The sequence below is a fragment of the Sesamum indicum genome, linkage group LG10 (assembly GCF_000512975.1).
Source record: "Sesamum indicum cultivar Zhongzhi No. 13 linkage group LG10, S_indicum_v1.0, whole genome shotgun sequence".
Classification (NCBI taxonomy): Eukaryota; Viridiplantae; Streptophyta; class Magnoliopsida; order Lamiales; family Pedaliaceae; genus Sesamum; species Sesamum indicum.
In genome coordinates, this window is record NC_026154.1 from 2,504,533 (window position 1) to 2,523,582 (window position 19,050).

At 32.0% G+C, this 19,050-nt stretch overlaps 2 protein-coding genes across 4 annotated transcripts; both read left to right on the forward strand.

Annotated features, from left to right (window-relative positions):
• Positions 757-5,459, forward strand: LOC105171711 (serine/threonine-protein phosphatase PP1 isozyme 3). 3 transcript variants are annotated; one of them, XM_020697188.1, is made up of 4 exons: positions 757-1,159; positions 3,768-4,327; positions 4,412-4,712; positions 4,981-5,459. In XM_020697188.1, the coding sequence occupies exons 1-3, from the start codon at positions 985-987 to the stop codon at positions 4,667-4,669; spliced, it is 993 nt and encodes a 330-aa protein (XP_020552847.1). In that variant the 5' UTR covers positions 757-984; the 3' UTR covers positions 4,670-4,712; positions 4,981-5,459. The 3 variants fall into 3 exon arrangements, with proteins under 3 accessions (XP_020552847.1, XP_011091216.1, XP_020552848.1); XM_011092914.2 differs by having other exon boundaries at positions 766-1,159; positions 4,412-4,633; XM_020697189.1 differs by lacking the exon at positions 757-1,159 and adding an exon at positions 3,036-3,567.
• LOC105171712 (inorganic phosphate transporter 1-4-like) lies at positions 11,454-14,234 on the forward strand. The gene is made up of 2 exons (XM_020697187.1): positions 11,454-11,527; positions 12,320-14,234. The coding sequence occupies exon 2, from the start codon at positions 12,352-12,354 to the stop codon at positions 13,933-13,935; it is 1,584 nt and encodes a 527-aa protein (XP_020552846.1). The 5' UTR covers positions 11,454-11,527; positions 12,320-12,351; the 3' UTR covers positions 13,936-14,234.

Below are 19,050 nucleotides of genomic sequence, written 5' to 3' on the forward strand. Positions count from 1 at the left end.
CTTTACATATTTTCGAGATGGATACATTCGCAAGAAGACCATACCAAATGTGAGTCTTATGCATCTTTTATGGATTGTTTCAAGAAAATAAAATTATTTTTTTATTTTAAATTGACTAATTGGACTTTTATGCTTAATACGAACTTTATGAGATTGATCCATGTTAAAATACGTAATGTTCAAACCAAAAGAAGTAAGTTCAAACTATCTAAGTCCATATTCATACCTGTAAAAAGGGGACTTCATGATACACTACATACAACAAATACACAACAACTCAAGTCCAAATTCTCAAAGCCTTTGATATCATATTTTAAGTTGATCTATAGTTTACTCCATAAAGCTCGAGGAGATATACGTATCCATATAAAAAAAAAAAAAAAGCTCCCAACCTTTGAAATCATTATTTAGAAAAAAAATAAGAAATAATTATCACTTTCAGAGAATTTACCATTTTATTTAAATTTATAGATGATTCATCTGTCTATATTTTCTAAATCTTGTAAATATTTTTGACAAATTCAAAATCGTAAAACAGTATATAACTCTCAATCTTTTGTGACATCAATTTTCTATAAAATTCCTTTTACACAATTATTTATATTTATTAATATATATTTAATGTGTAATGATCATTGTCAAAAGAAGAGCACATATCATATGTTTATCTCGTATTAGGGAAAGCCTCGAACAAGGGAGTCTTTACTCTTCTCAGAAGTCCACTTCACTCTCTGGATAAGCACGAATGTGTTCCCAGAGGCCATTTCAAAACTAAAGCCCACTCTAAAAATTAAATAAAAAATCCCAACCCCTCAAAGTCTTCCACTATACACTCCAAGGACACGCACACGGCCCCCTTTATTCTCTCCGCCTTCTTTTCGTCAATCTTGATTGTCCGCACAAGCTCCCAAGTATTAACTGCGACTTTCTTTATTCTTTTTCCTTTTGTTGTATGAAAATTTTAGTGAAGGAGAAGGGTGGGAGATGGATTCAGTGGCTCTTGATGGTATAATAAACCGTTTGCTTGAGGTTAAAGGGAGGCCGGGGAAGCAGGTGCAGCTCTCGGAGTCGGAGATCAGGCAGCTCTGTTTGCAGTCTAGAGAGATTTTTTTGCAACAGCCTAATCTTCTTGAGCTTGAGGCACCCATTAAGATATGTGGTAAAGTTTTGAAATTTTTTCACTGTATTTGAGTTGGGTTTTGGCAATTGCAATTCTTCTCCTTTCTATTCATCAAATTCCTGGTAAATTTTATTTTTTTGTGTTTGGGTTTTGGTTTATCTTGATTTTCTTGGAGTGTTTTTGTTCCATTTCGGTGTTTTCATTTTCTGGCTGACTGACTTGCAGTGGACTACTTTGATTGGGATGGGTGTTTGTATGGAGAAAATTCCATCTGTCACCACAAAATTGTGTACTAAATACACTATACTGTATATCTTGAGCTGGAAATTGGTGTATTTTGGTGCTGAATATGTGGATTGTATTCCAATTTTGAGCATTGGTGCGGAAAATGTGAAATTATAGTTTATGAATGGTTTAGGTAGGAAGAGTGAAGGTATTAATTTTTAAATGGAAAAGGTGAAAAGTGTGAAGTAAGCTGAATTCTGGAGTCTGACAGTTACATGTAGAACTGGAACTGTGCAGCAGCTGCTTGTATTTTTAGTTTCACCATGTTAAGCCCATTTCAGTATGTTTGATTCCTTGCTAGATGAAGAAATACATCTTTGTTTTTTGTGAAACTATAACTACCACCATTTGGAAAGTATGGTTTTTGGCAGGAATTCATGATAAGGTCCTTGCAATTTTTTGCCAAATTTCTGATTAGATACGACATTTTCATACAAAGAGTCATGATTCTGTTCTTGAGTAATCCTAAGTGTATAGAGGCCACATGTTTGGTTTCAAGACGTGGGATCCTCAACTAAGATTGTCAGCTATGATTTTGTATTTCAGGGGAACTTTATGATGTTACCATGTCCTTTGCTCTGTTACTTCAATTAACTCTGGATAACTGTTTAGTCTCTCACATGCCTGATGTGCATCTTGTTTGGATTAGTCAACAATTTGTCTGCAGCAATTCTAATGGTAGAAAGTACTATTCTTGATATTTCACAAATCTCCATTTGCTAATCATGAGCATATTAACCGTTGTCTCGTTATAGGAACTACATGCAACTTCTTATGCAAGGCTAAGTTTAGAATGGGCTTGAGGAGAATGTACTAATCATGACCTAAGGCCTTACTTCCTTTACAGCTTTCCTTCTTTGAAATGAATTCTCTTATCTTGATAGATTTCATGCCATTTTGATTCTACAACAATGTTGTGCTTCATATTTGTTCTATGCCATTGCAAGAAACCATGAGTTACTTTCTGTATGTGTTCGTGTAAATAAAGAAATTTCTATCACTATTTTCATTATTTTTACCCTTGGATCAATGTGTTACTCTTTCATTATGTATTATCAATGGCAAAACCAGTGCACTTTATTTGAAAGAGTTGTTTGGCACAATGCTGATGTGTTAGAAATGTTTGAGTGGCAATGGATTGCATTTTTGTTGGGTGGTGAAATGATAAAATATGCTGCTGCTTTTCTTCATCGAATATAAAGATTATTACGGGTTTAAGATTACTATTACTATTAATACAATGTAGAACTGTAGGCTAAAGTTCAGGGACAATGTAGAGGATGCGTTCTCTTTTCCCTTAATCAAAACAGTAAGGACAAACATGCTTTCTTCATATTCCTTCTTTTCCCCTTATTGTACCGAACATGGTGTTACTGGCATTGTTCGTTTTGTAAAGTTATTACTTGTATGGGCTATCTCAATGCCTTTATTGGTTCCTCACATTTTGAGTCTTTCTTGCAAGCTATCGATGCTATGTAAATGTCATATCGCTCAGTTGTGCTTACACCAAGCTGTGTAGAGGTAATTCAGCATATATACATCTGCAATCCTAAAGGGTGCAGCTACAGCAATTGAATGAGTGGTTGTGATTATCCTGAGTTTGGTTTTGGAAAGTTAAGGTTCAACTCAAACTCAAACTCAAACAACAATGTTACTTACTTATTTTGTTACTCGGTGCTTATAGGTTTCTGAGCATGCAAGAAAGTGAGTTTCCATGAATCCATGTATATATAATATTGATGACTTATTACAGTTTTATCTAGCTAGTTAACTGGGATTGTGATTCAGCTGGTAGTTCTTTCTTTTGGTGTAAGATCAGGACTTATTTAATGATAATTGACATGAATTACGTAGCTCTGTGCATGCATTTTATTAATTTTTTTATTATGTTTGATACAAGCAAATAACCATCCCGGTAACTGTGAAGAGTCTATAGCAGATTTTTCTGTTAGCTCTTACAATCTTCATGAAAAATTAGGTTAATTGAGTTTGACACATTTAGTGAGTGAGTGACAGATCTCCTAGATACAAACTTTTCTTCTTTAAATGCCGTTCAATAACAGATGCTTATTCTTTTTTTCATGTGAAGGGTTTTTCCACTTGTCAATTCTGCTGTGAGACAGACCTAATGAAATTCAAGCAGCTTGCATGCAGATTCACATGTATACTTGCCTTGCAAGGATTCACCATTAGTCTCTATGAGAATTTGCATTATTTTTCTTCTTCTCTCTATTGGCGGGGGGTGGGGGTTGTGCCCTTTCTCTCGTACTCTCTCTAATAATTTAGTATATCGAATTGATCTATACAAAAACATTTTATATCTATTAGATTTCTGAAATTCATTTTAATTTTTCTTTGGCAGGTGATATTCATGGTCAATATTCTGACCTTCTAAGACTTTTCGAATATGGTGGATTACCCCCAAAGTCTAATTACCTGTTCCTAGGGGATTATGTCGACCGAGGGAAGCAAAGTCTAGAAACAATCTGCCTTCTACTTGCGTATAAGATAAAGTATCCTGAAAACTTTTTCTTATTAAGGGGCAACCACGAATGCGCATCAGTCAATCGTATATATGGTTTTTACGATGAGTGCAAACGAAGGTTTAATGTCAGACTATGGAAAGTATTCACCGATTGTTTTAATTGTCTACCTGTTGCGGCTCTAATTGACGAAAAGATATTGTGCATGCATGGAGGTCTCTCACCTGACCTGCATGACTTAGATCAAATCAGAAATCTACAGCGTCCAACTGATGTCCCAGAAACTGGTTTACTATGTGATTTACTATGGTCTGATCCCAGTAAAGATGTTAAAGGATGGGGAATGAATGATAGGGGTGTATCATATACATTTGGTCCAGATAAGGTGTCTGAATTTCTTCAAAAGCATGATCTAGATCTTATTTGCCGTGCACACCAGGTCTGAACTTTATGTTTTTCTTGTTAACTATTTTGATAGGTGTATGGAATTTCAGTGATTGATTGACCATGAGAATTTGTTCAGGTTGTTGAAGATGGATACGAGTTTTTCGCTGATAGACAACTTGTAACAATATTCTCAGCCCCAAATTACTGTGGAGAGTTTGACAATGCTGGTGCCATGATGAGTGTGGATGAGACCTTGATGTGCTCTTTTCAAATATTAAAGCCTGCTGAAAAGAAACCCAAGTTTGGATTTGCGAGTACAACTACAACTAAGCCAGGAAGTCCTCAAACGAAAACGAAGGTACCAGTGTTTCAGATCTCAACTTTGATGCAGTAGGACTAGACAACATATGGATGCTTGGATGGCGGATGCTTGAATGGTGTAATGTATATTCTGTTTAATTCATTTGATCATCATTTCTCTCAATTTTACCGGCTATTATTTCTCTTCTTTTCAACTAAGCTGAATATTTTTTTTTTTATCTTTGTTCTTTTAAATGAATCTGAAGCATCAAATACTCTTTATCATGTTTCTTCCCTTTTAATATCATCTGGCTTCGATGTTCTAAATACTCTTCAAATTTGGAACTACTTTTAGTTTGCCAAACGACCAAATTAACCCTACTTCTTCTTTGTTCTTCTTTGCAGTCATTTCTTGGTGGTAGAATAGGATGAGATCATTTAGCTTACGAAGATCCAAGAAATCTGCTTTCCGCAATATCTGACATTTCGGGTCAAGGGCAGTGCTTTAAGTTTTGCATCATCATGCTGGTTGGAAGTTAGCAAGCCGGATCGGAATATAGAAGATTTCTTCCCCGGAGGAAAACTGGGGAGCCTGTAATAATTTCTTCCTAATGTGTAATTCTTGCCAATATAATAGGAGAGCTGAATACTTTTGTCAGCCAAGATTTCTGACCCTGATTATTGAACTGGAAAAACAAGAAAACATCACTGATTTACTGGACCTTGTGATGCATTCATGCAGGGAATGAAGGGTAAACCGTCGGTTTCTTGTTGCTTGTTTTTTCTCCTCCCTTCATCCTGACTGAATTTATGTTGTAAAGTGTTCTTATTGTTGTGAGGTAAACCATTTTTCCAAGTGGTCAGTTGATTGCCTGTTTTGACGGCAAAGTGAAATCATTGGCCAGAGAACGCAGACGTCACATCCGTGTAATGTTGGTACCAGTGTCCCCATGATTTAAATTTTTATGTTCTTGTACACCAAGTACAGAGTACAGGTATATTTCGGTTTTGTGTACAATATAACAGAAATCATGTGGAAACATCATGGCACACGTCGAACTACTTGAGCTCGATTTGATTAAAATTCGGTTGAGCTTGATTTGACTATTAATCAAATCTAACGCAAATAAAGTTTTTCAAGTTTGATAGTAATTCAACTTGGCATGACCAGTAACAAGTTCGATTCAATTTGATTTGTTCACGTTTTTCTTAATTTAAGGTGACAATCTAGCCGGTATCCTTTTCTTTTATATATATATATAAAAGGGAAATTATTTGGATGAATATACAGTGATATAAGTAAATTAGCTAATATATGGCTTTAGCACTTATAAGGAGTTTGCTGTAAGCTTATAAGATTCTTTACAGATATTTGAGAGTTTATAAAATTTTTTTGCAATTTCTTTCTAATATTTTTCAAAAAAATCCATAAATGTCAGTACCTTAAATCAAGCCGATTAGTCATGCTATATATATATATATATATATATATATATATATATAAGTCGTGCAATCAAATGATGCCAAGTGAACAAAGTACCATCATCACAGAACAAGTACGGATATTTTTATTTCCTAAGTTGCTCAATTAAATAAGAATTAATATTTTATAAATAATTGATGTGATCTGATTATACTATTTGCCCAGATATAGTTGACTATACGTACAGCTAACTGCGCCCACAATTACTTATTATTATTTATTATTTTTTCATTTATTTATTCTTTCTTTCTGTAACATCATTTTCAAGTTACAACCCATTTGAGTTGAGAAAAATGAATGGTAAATATATTCTTCGAGTTGATGAATAAATAAGAGGGACCCAACTTGATTTATTGACTTCTGAAAGTGCATGCTGTATATGTTGTTCATGTTCCCACGTAACTCTTTAAAATCAGCATTTGTTTTTTATTTTCGGACAACCGCAACTTGCAGTTTCTTTTTAAATTTATTATAATGATGAGCACAATTTTTAGCATCATGAGAGGAAATATATCCACAGTTGGAAACGATATCTTCCTAACATGATTGGACCTCATGAAAAAGCTTTGCTACGTACATGAAGAAATACGGTAATTTATACTATTATAAAAATAAAAAGATCCTATATATATAAAGTGACAATTTTGATACTGCTGCACTAATTCATTATGATTCTAAAAATGCCATTCAATTGATAATATAACTAATTTATTCAAGTTTTCAAGTTTTTATATTAGTATTGACATGAGCAAAAATAGCTCGCCTGGTAAATCTTGAACTTTAGTCCTTTGGGCCAAGTCTTTTGTAAGTCTAAAATAGGGGACTTGCAAAATAAATAAAAATAACATGTTTTATTATTATCTAAAATTAAAATATGAGATGTTGATTAAATATAATTATAGTATATGACGAATTTGAATATGAATTTGATGTTATATGGTTTTTTTAGTTGAATATAAAAAAAACTTAAAAATACAAAAAATATAAAAAATTAAAAATTAGAAAAAAAGCTCACGAGCTGGCTCACGAGCTTTAGATCACAAATACTTGGACTTGAGCTCGGCTCGTGAAAGAGCTCGAGCTCAAGCAGACTCGAGTCAAGCTTGAGTTAAGCTGTTGTCGAGCTGGCTCACGAGGCTTTCGAATGGCTCGACTCATCTTTTACCCGTAATCAAGATGATATCAGGGCACCTTTCTTCCTAGGCCGGTGGGCTTGTATTGTAGTCCTGTAGGTGAGCATGGTACATGACTGGGATTCAGAGCTCGAGCTCAAGCAAACTTGAGTCGAGCTTTGCTTGAGCTCGAGCTCGAGTTAAGCTTTTATCGAGTTGGCTAATGAGGCTCTCGAGCGGCTCAACTCATCTTGCACCCTCAAAATGATATCAGGGCACCTTCTATCCTAGGCTGGTGGGCCTGTATTGTAGTCCACTCTTTCTCAAACTCGTAGGCGAGTGTGGTACATGGTTGGGGATTTAGAGCTAGCTCTCAAGCAGACTCGAGTTGAGCTTAAGTAAAGCTCTTATCGAGCTAGCTCACGAAGCTCTCAAACAACTCGACTCATCTTGCACCCTTGTCAAGATGATGATCACGGTACCTTCATTCCTAGGCCGATGGGTCCTATTGTAGTCCACTCTTTCTCAAATCAGTAGGCGAGTGCAATACATGGTTGGGGATTCATAGCTCGAGCTCAAGCATACTCGGGTCAAGCTCGAGTTAAGCTCTTGTCGGGTTGGCTCACGAAGCTCTCTAGCGATTCAACTCATCTAGCACCCTTAATCAGGATGATATCAAGGCACCTTCCTTCCTAAGCCGGTGGACTTGTATTGTAGTGCACTCTTTCTCAAACCCGTAGGCGACATGATACATGGTTGGGGATTACTCCCTCTCTAGCCTCAGATATTTTGGGGTCTCCTATTGGGACTTTATTCTAGTTGAGCCTTACTATGGGTTGAGTGTATTTTACGGTATCAAATATATTTTATATTAATTATCTAATATATATATGTATATATTATATTTATTTATTATATATTTTAAAATATAAAAAATTATTTGTTTTATTCAAAAAAAATTTATAAACTCATACCCTTTATAACATATTTTAGAATTTGTAAGAAGTTAGAATATTTTCTAAGAAAAAAACTCTTCGATTATTTCAATGAAATAAGATGATGAAGCTTATATATTTATATAATATTAATAGTGACCTTATTGTAATTAATGTAAAGGACTTTCAAAACTTACAAATAAATAAAAAAATATTTATTTTTAATTTTAGAAGAATTTATAAGTTTCTAACATCTTATTTGGAAAATGCATCCTCTTATAAGATTCCAACTCCAACTTAATTTTGATAAACCGAACTTCATAATTTTGGGTATTTACAACATCTCTATATCAAATTAGTGAAGATACATTTAACTACAGTTTCAAATTTAGGCATACTAAACCAAAACGCTAATTAACCCTTAATTACTTAATTAACTTGGAACGATATTAATTATGTGCTTCTGACTTATATATATCAACTTAGATATCTTTTCCCCTTGAAATATAAACCCTACTTGTTATGGTTTGTCCTTTGCTTGCATGGAAGGTGGAAAAAACTTATATTTAATATTTTAGTACCAATATATATAGAAGTTGTCATTTTTTTTATTTGATCATAAGCTCTAGCCAAAAAAAATTTATTGTAAAAACGTAGAATATTTTAAAAATTAATTACGATTAATACACAACTTAATTATAATTAGAGGCATTCCTACCACTTGTTGATTAATGATCAGAAGAAAGTATTTAATCAAATATCGTAAGTCAAATAATTAAGGCGTTCAATCATGATATTGATGGATGGATATTAAATAAAAGATAAGAGCACTTTGAAAACAAATTTACTGATTCAAATTTTATTTATATACAAGATACGAGTATATATAATATTTGTTGCAGCTAAAAATTATAGTAAATATTTTGATCATATATAAAATCATAGTAAATATTATTTAATTGTAGTCAAAACTTAATTTTTTATTTTGATTTTATCCTGTCTTGGTAGTATTAATTTACTATAAATTTTAAGTTGTTGCGATTTACAGTATAGTGAATAATCATCTTTTTTCCGATGTAGTATATATATAAAACATATATCTAAGTTATCGCAATTAAAATTAAAGTACAAGAATTGAGAATGAATAATTAGTGATATATGTATATATAACTATAATTTAGTGAGAATGAAAAATCGTAGCACCAATACTGTAAAGATATCTCATTGTATCCGTCACTATACTATTTATGATTAATTATTTTCAGAGGCAATTGCTCTCAGTATTAAGTTTGGAAGAGCTAATTAATCATCATTATGGTAATAAATCATTCTTAAATATATCATTAATTGATATTGTTACTTTAATATTTTATGACTAATATTTTTTCCCGTATCTGACGTGGCTGAATATTAGACCAAGACAGTCATAAGAGACAGGACCTTATCCAAATTGTCTCCATCATCTGACTTTTCATTAAAGAAGTATTTCATAAACATTATTGGCTGCGTGTTGAACCATTTATTTTCTCGTCTCTTTCATAAAATACCAATTATTATGTAAGTAGACAAATACAGCCATACATAAAATTCAAACTCATAATGCAATAAATGTATAAATTACAAATTATTATGTAAGTAGATAAATATTTACATATGTGGAATTTGAATCCCAAATTTGTGATAGATAAAATATTTTCGCACCTCGACATGTTGGTTGTATCACTAGACTTTACCATCTATACTATGTAGGGACAATTACATTTATTTTTTTTTTAAATTTGATGTAATTATATATAAATCTATTGTAGTTCAAAAAATTACATATAACAAGTAACCATCTCTTGTTAGTTTAAATTCATTGAATTTGTTGATAATAACAAAAAAATTGAATGAAAATATTTACCCTCGGTTGACTTATTGTAGGCCAAATAATTTTTTTTTTTACTAAACTGCCTTTATAACGGTGAATATATACCTCATCACATGCATTAACAATTGAAGAGATTTGAGGATTATTTAGTCATAAAAAATTATTTGACTTATAATAAGTCAATAATGAATCAATTCGAGAGTAAATATAGATTTTTTTCAATTTTTTTTGTTAATATCAGCAAATATAGTAAATTTTAACTAACTAAAAACTTATTTGTTAAATAGAAGCAAACTTAGGGGTGTTAAATGTAATTTTTCAAACCACAAGGAGTCTACATATAATTACACCAAATTTAAGGGAGGGGAGTGTAATCCCTACTATATATAATTGAAGAGCACCCTATAGATACTTTTAATATATTGGTATGTTAATTTTTTTAATTTTTCTACTCATCATAATATTTTTATAATTACCTTCTGGTAGTTTTTTTTCTCATTAATTTTTATCTTATATATATGTATTATCTTTTATATTTTTTAAGTTATTTTTAACTCTATAAAAAACAAATATTTTATAAAAATTATACACATAATGTACATACTTACTAGCATAAATAATTTACAGCATACAAATGCAAATGCAAATGCAAGGACTATTTCTTTTTATTTATTTATTTATTTATTTATCAAAGTCGGTTTTCCAATTCTCCTCTGGGACTTTTAAAAAAATTTCATAATTAGATTTTTTTTTTTATTTAATGGTATGAAACTGCTTCTTGTACACACTAGTGTCATAATCTTTATTAATTTACCATTATCATGACCTTCTCCCCTGACTAGCTAAAAGCATAAAACATAATATCCGAATCAGACGTGATGTCTTAGATTCAAATCTCATTGCCAGATTTTAAGTGTAGAGTTTGCGTATGAGTGGGAGTTTTTATATATTACTATTAGATAACTATTTTCTCTAACAACTAAATGTTCAGATAATGTGAGAAAACGTGTTAAGATATTAATATTAAATAGATTTTTCCTCTAACAGTTTAAATTTTTTGATAGAGTTATCATTTCACAATATATATATACTTAATTCCCATGCTTGAAACTATTTGTAGTTCCATCACAGCACAAAGGATAAATTTAGATTTTCGCATATAACCAAAGTCCCAAACCATCAAAAAATAAAAAATTATAGGAAATCGAGAATCTTAGTAGTGAAAAACATGTTTGTCATAATTGCCAGCTGAACATTGGATTGTTTCAACGAATACAGACATATATTTTTCATAGTTAAATTAATGTCAAACAATATCAAATGTCTGAAAATGCAAGTGATGGAAGCAAAGATCAATAGGCGATTTTAAAAAGAGTTGACATTTGTATATAATTAGAGATTGAGGGTATATGCCGTTAGATGCCGGAGATTATTCCGGAGTGTATATTCAATTAATTACTCCTTCACACCCTATATATGTACTTCCCATTATCCATTATTGCTATGGTCTCCAACACTTGATTTTTGAAAATCAATCATCCTGGACCAGGAGGTAATATGTCTCTCAATCTCATATCAAATGATACACTATATGCGAATAGTTTAACCTATTAGGGCTTCTCTTTCTTTTTTTTATTTTTATTATTTTTTCATTTTTAAGATCGGTATGTAGACTAATACAAGGCTCGATAGTTATGAAAAAATTTAATGCTAAATTCAACGTCGAATTAATTAGCAAACAAAATTTTTGTTGCTAGTTTATATTATTTTATATATATTTTAAATAATTCATTGTTAAATTTGTTAGCAATTAAATTTTTTATTGCTAAAGTCATTAGTAGTTTTGTATAAATAATATAAATTAATAATAAAAATTTTACTTATTAATTAACTTCTCGTTATTTTTTTTTCTGCAGTTATTTAGTCATTTTCTTATAATGTATCTTCTTGCAAGAGCTAGTAGGTGTGTCTGTGCATGTGTGAAAGTTACTATCTTAATTATTAGCTAACTAGCATTTGAATTTTCATTATGACATATAAAACTTTACTATCATTAGTGAAAAATAAAGGGTTTGGTTATGGTACTTTTAAAAATAACCTTTAATTTGACTTTCAACTAATTAATGTATATATGTTAACATATATTACTATTTTCTATGATTGGATTGTCTAGGTTTAGCATATATGTACATACATGGATCATTCTTAAATTCAGACAATATACTATTATGATCAAATTAAGGAAGAAATTAAGTGAAAACAAATTAGAAGATTAATGTATAGTTTTTTCGTGGAGGTCCAAATTAATACTCAATAACATCCTCATCATTATCGAAAAATGCAGAGAATTTGAGAATCAAGAACCAAAATCCAACCATGGCCCGGGAACAACTACAAGTGCTTAATGCACTTGACGTCGCCAAAACGCAGCTCTACCATTTCACGGCCATCGTCATAGCCGGAATGGGCTTTTTCACCGACGCCTACGATCTCTTCAGTATTTCCCTAGTCTCTAAGCTATTGGGGCGAATCTACTACACCAAGCCCGGCGCCCTCAAGCCCGGTACTCTACCCCCGAGCGTCTCCTCCTCTGTCACCGGCGTTGCCCTCGTCGGAACCCTTGCTGGACAGCTCTTCTTCGGGTGGCTCGGCGACAAAATGGGCAGGAAGAAGGTTTACGGGATCACCCTTCTCCTCATGATCGTCTGCTCAATCGCTTCCGGACTTTCCTTTGGGAGCACACCAAAAGGCGTCCTTGCAACCCTCTGCTTCTTCAGATTTTGGCTCGGGTTTGGCATCGGCGGAGACTACCCTCTCTCCGCCACGATCATGTCCGAATACGCCAACAAAAAGACCCGTGGTGCGTTTATCGCGGCGGTTTTCGCCATGCAGGGGTTCGGGATCTTGTTTAGTGGGATTCTTTCCCTGATTGTGGCAGCTGGATTTGATCACAGGTACAAGGCCCCGACGTTTGAGGAAAATCCGGCGGCCTCCACCGTGCCGCAAGCTGATTACATCTGGCGTATTATTTTGATGTTCGGCGCACTTCCAGCGGCGCTTACTTTCTACTGGCGGATGAAGATGCCGGAAACTGCCCGTTACACGGCCCTGGTTGCAAAGAATGCTAAACAGGCGGCCGAAGACATGGCCAAAGTTTTGAACGTGGAGCTGCAAGCCGAAGAAGAAAAACTGGAGAGATTAGCACGACGTAAATCTAACAGCTTCGGGTTATTTTCCAGGGAATTCGTGAGACGCCATGGCCTGCATTTGTTCGGAACCACCTCCACCTGGTTTCTTCTAGACATTGCTTTTTACAGCCAGAATCTCTTCCAGAAAGACGTGTTCACCGCCATCGGATGGATCCCTCCTCCCAAAACAATGAACGCGATCCACGAAGTCTACCGAATTGCCAAGGCTCAAACCCTGATTGCCCTTTGCAGTACGGTTCCAGGCTACTGGTTCACAGTGGCGTTCATCGACATAATGGGAAGATTTGCAATCCAACTAATGGGATTCTTCTTCATGACAGTATTCATGTTCGCTGTCGCCATTCCTTACCACCACTGGACCCTAAAGGAAAATCGCATCGGGTTCGTGGTAATGTACGCTCTCACATTTTTCTTCGCCAATTTCGGGCCCAACGCCACCACATTTGTCGTGCCGGCTGAAATTTTCCCAGCAAGGTTGAGGTCTACCTGCCACGGAATATCAGCTGCAGCGGGGAAAGCCGGCGCCATTGTTGGAGCTTACGGGTTTCTGTATGCAGCACAAAACAAAGACAAAGCTAAGACAGATGCTGGTTACCCACCGGGTATTGGAGTCAAGAATTCGCTCATTGTTCTTGGATGCATCAACGCACTTGGAATGCTTTGTACTTTTGCAGTTCCTGAGGCGAAGGGAAAATCCCTGGAAGAGGCTTCCCAAGAAACTGTCGAAGACGATGAGGCAGAAGGAGTTTGAACTGTGGGAATCCATCGTCATCAAGACAGCTGAATGAAAGAAGATTATGTCAATTTGTGCTGAATTGGTAATTATATACCTCCAAGTGTGCTTTTCTCCGATTATATTTAATTTTCATGATTAATAATTACACTTGTTCATGTTTGCTTTTGGGATTTTCTAATCCCAAGACAACTATATACAGTGTTAACTAATTGGTTCTGTCATTTAATTTGATTCAGACTATAAGTTGTTCATCATTGTGTATTCGATCTTTTTGTATTGGGCCTGAAATATTTCATTTATATCTTATTTTGGTATCAGCTATAGTGTTCTTTAATGTCATTTTTGTTTTTCATTCTATTTCTTTTTATTGATGTACCATGTTATGTTCGAATGATACAATTTCAATTCCACACAAGAAAATTAATTATTTTCCCCCTACAATATATAGTAAATTTGTCTCATGATTTAGACTATATTGTGGGCAATATTAAGATTTTAAAAAGCTCAAGGTTAATTGCAAAAACTGTAGGCTTGAACATACCATAAAATTTTAACGAAATCTAACTAAAATGAACGGAGTATTCCTCTAATAAGGGGTAAAATTAGAGGAAAAACAACTGATTTACTTTAATAATTGTGTCAATCATTAAAATTTATTATGCAATTCAATAATATTGTAATTTTTAATAACCAAATGAAAATATAAATATTAATAAGAAAGTACCAACCATTCAGAAAAAGAAAAAAATCAAATGTAATATATAAATATGTTTCACATTACCAAAGCTGATTATAATGTTTTTTTATTGTCTACCATCTTTATTCTTCATAGTTATGGGAAATTTATTTTTCAGTAACTTATACTAGTAACTGTGACATATTTTGTACATAATTAAAGTATTGTAAAGTCGGGGTAAGTAAATAATTAATATTGTCTACATTTATTTTCTTTTCTTGTGATACTATTGTTATATAAATATGTGACTCGCGCTGAAACTAATCTATTTAGAAATGTATAAGTGGTGGATGGTTTAATTTGAATGATTATGTTGTGAAAGTGAAGTGAGAAAATACATTGAAGTCTTACATTTGTTGAATGATGCGTTGTTGGTGCTGATAAATAAAGTGTGTCAATATATGATTTTACGTCACTAGCTACTTATAAGAATGGTGATATGTGGAAACGAGGGAATGGTGGAAATTAAACATAATTGTGATGTGAATACCCCTTGATGTTGTTGAATAGCCTGTGGCAAAATGAAATGAAAAGAGCTATGATTCGATATGAAAAGAGCTATGATGCGATATAAAAAGAGTTATAATGAGAAATGAGATTGATGAGTCTTCGTGGCATGTCAAGGGGATTCACTTAAACATGATATAATAAATGGTGAGATTGAGTTGGTGGATAAAAACGATATTACTTTCTGGTAAGCGGACAAGGAAAAGAGGAGTATGATTTATTGTCATGTGATGAATTGGCTATGTTATGTGATAAAATTGATTACTTTGGGATTAAATTAACTATATTCTATATATGTTGCTCATTTTGTCTTGTCTGAACTATATTTGATGTACAATTCTAGATAGTGTCGGTTATTTGCCTACTAATTTGCAGGCTCATTTCTCTGCTAGTATTTTTCAGGTATAGGTCGTTATTCACTAAGGGCTATGTCCAAATCTTGCATTTTGTTAGGTCGGACCAGTATGCAATTTTTTTCAATACGTCAGTTAAAATACAAATTGCATTTTTGGATGTCTAAAGAGGAACTAAAAATGTGGACGGTGTGAGAATGACTTAGAGTGGTTTACCTTATAGTATGTGATATGTGCATATATATATAATCTCATGGGTTGATTGTATATATTGTGATGTTAGTATTACGTATGCATATATATTAAGTGCATATTTATATATATAAACATGATTTATTTTAAATATAAATATTTGTGGAAGATATAACTGTAGTATCGATGGAAGGTGGTACAATTATATATCATTTACTTTAATTAGATTCGTTAAAACTTGAAGATAAAAAATCATAGGGAGTTATGCTTAAAAAATAAAGGACTAAAATGAAATAAAAATTAAAATAATGGACTAACAAAGAGATTAGACCCTCATGACTATACGGGTGATGTTATCAACTTTGTCACGGGTGACATTGTTTATCATCTAACTCTGACATCTGAATTAAAGTCAACAAGTTTTTCTTTAATTGTTAAAAGATTTTAAGACAATTATAAATACAAAAAAGTCCATTGTGATTATGTAATACATTTAAGTACATGAATAAACCTTAACAAAGGACAACAAATTTTCCAAGTCAATATGTAATTGCTGACGATTAACAGGGACAGGTTAAGGTTCACATTACAAGCAAATCATGTTTAGGGCTCGAATCTTTTCATTAATGTGAGGATTGTATTGCTGCGTAATTTACAAATATCTCTGAAAGTAACATACGATCTTGAGGAAATGTTTCTGGCTCCAGTAATCGTAATCAAAGCCACAAAAGAAAAAAAATGAGTAGAATTTCTGGACGGAAAAATTTGTACTGAAGTGGTTGTTTTCCGACCCGCTTTCTGGTTTGGGATAAAAACCTCTTCAGCTCTATGAATATTTCGGACATATATTCTTTACATGTCTCACTGCTTCACGTTTTGATGAGATTTATTCTTTCTGAACATATGCTTTAATTGTTTCACTTTCCAATGAGTATTCAATTCATGGAGAGAAATTTATGTCCTCTTTGGTCACCTTTCGACCTAATTAATGTTCTTGCAATGATAACTACTTGAAAATAATTAAATTAGAGGGCTAAATTTGTCAAAATTGCCCATAGAAAACTAAATTTGTTAAAAATTAATCAAATATGAGATGTTCAATATTAAATTTATAAAAAAAAAAAGATTAAATGTGTAAATAGAATAAGTTATAGAATCAAAACACGATCTATAATTACATGATCAAAAAGTTTTTTCCAGAAAAGAGCATAAAATAATTTAAAGTTTGTTCATCAGTTCTCCATAAGTACACGTTAACTTTAAGAATCTATCTCAATCGCATGAGGTTATTTGATTTCTGATTGTAATTTCTTTGGCAGCTTTGTAACTATCTGCTACATAAGGGGTGTACGTAATTAAATGAATCGAATAATTGAGTTGAATATTATAAGATGATTAATATTTTTTTAAATTTCAATTTTATACTTAGATTAATTTCATTATCAGAATTAAACTCAAGTTCAATGAATTTAAATTAAATCAAATACGAATCAAACTCAAATAATTTAATTTTTTTTGTATAAATTTATTATTGTATTATTAATTTTGACGTAGTTATTCTGACAACTTTGGTTGTCATTTCTAAAAAATTATATATGGTTATTACTACTGGAAAAACTAAAAAAGAATTTTGAGAAAGTTTGTATGTATAGGTAATAGAATATTTACTTTTTTGCTTTATGATTTTATTTTTTTGCCCAATTTTGGGAAATAAAATTGAACTCTAGAGGCACTAGACGAAATATAACAATTAACCATGGCTAATTGTTCATGGTTAAAAAGAAATAGTCGTACGAAATAGTTATTGACTACAATCACACAACGTTTATAAGCCGTGGTTTTCCGAGGATAGTTAAAATATTTTCCATGGCTAAGAGCCATAGTGAATACTTTTGTCATGGTAAAAAAAGTAAGTTTTGGCATCAATTTATATTTAATTATGATTAGTAATAGTGATTTACCGCGGCTTTTAGCCCATAGCAATTAAATGTAGGCAATAGCAGATTTTCTTCCAGTGAGGGGTTTCATATACATCCAGTTTTACTCCCACTCCATCTATTCTCCCTAACCAAACACCAAACTATTGATTATATATCGATCTCTTATTATTTCACTTTTTTATACACCTATTTTTCCCTCAACCAAATAAACTCTTAAACTATTTGAAAGAACAAACATTTTTAGAGTTTATTTTTAATATAATTAAGCATAATATTTTACTTTAAAAAAATCATGATACTTGATTATAATAAAAAGTCATATTTTTACTATTGTACCTAACATACAAATATGTCCCTTTATAGTTTATAATTCAATTTTCCCTCAAACTCTAAATTATGATAAATAAATTAGAATTGACTATCTTTTGCTCCAAAACCTAGTTTTTAGTAATATAATTGTGTCACACATATTGTAGACAGCGTGACAAGGTACTAAATTGAAGCAATTTATTATGCTAGTTGACTTGGAATTTGGTTATACAAGCCAAGAAATTATTGGGCCTGCAGAAATAAATATTGAATTTATTATTGAAGAAATAAAACCAGCTGGCGATTTGCTGATTATAATATTTTAAAAACGTGATCCATTAATCACCTATAGATGCTATAATTAATTTGTTAATGACATGTTAATTGACTTTGGGCTTTGGTATACGTATAGACTAAGAATCTGCCTTTTTTTTTAATTTAACTAGTCTTTATGAGATGTGGATATTGTGTGCATATAATAAATAATTATATATTTTTAAATATATTATAAAATAAAAATAAAATATATAAATAAACACATCATATTTAAAAAATAAATAAATAAATAAATAAAAATAAATTAATTTAGCAATATTATCAACACAAAAAAATAGGTATCGCTGTTTTATAAACTGTAGTTTTTGAGTAAAATTTTCATATTAGTATTAATATATAGATAGTATAGATATATAGATAAATGAAGAATTTGAGTAGGAGTGGTTGAAAATACATAATGATATTTTTGGCAATTTAAAAAATTAGTGCTGCGATGTAAGTAAACATTATTTATGAGCGAAAATAGAATTTATTTATATATGTATATAGTATAAATTAAGTTACAAAATTTTGACTCTTTATTTAATTTATTTTATGAGAGAACGTAAAGCCGCTGGATATGTAAATGCGGCCAATACCAACTAGTTAATTGTAAAAGATAACAATAAATATTTGATGTCAAGTATGAAAATTTGAAATTTTGAATTAAAATTTGTGAATATTATTGTTGTGTATGGTTTTACTAGAAAAAAATATGATTCTTGTTATGTTTAATTATTATAGCTAAAAGAAAATAAATCATGGTAAATATAAATTA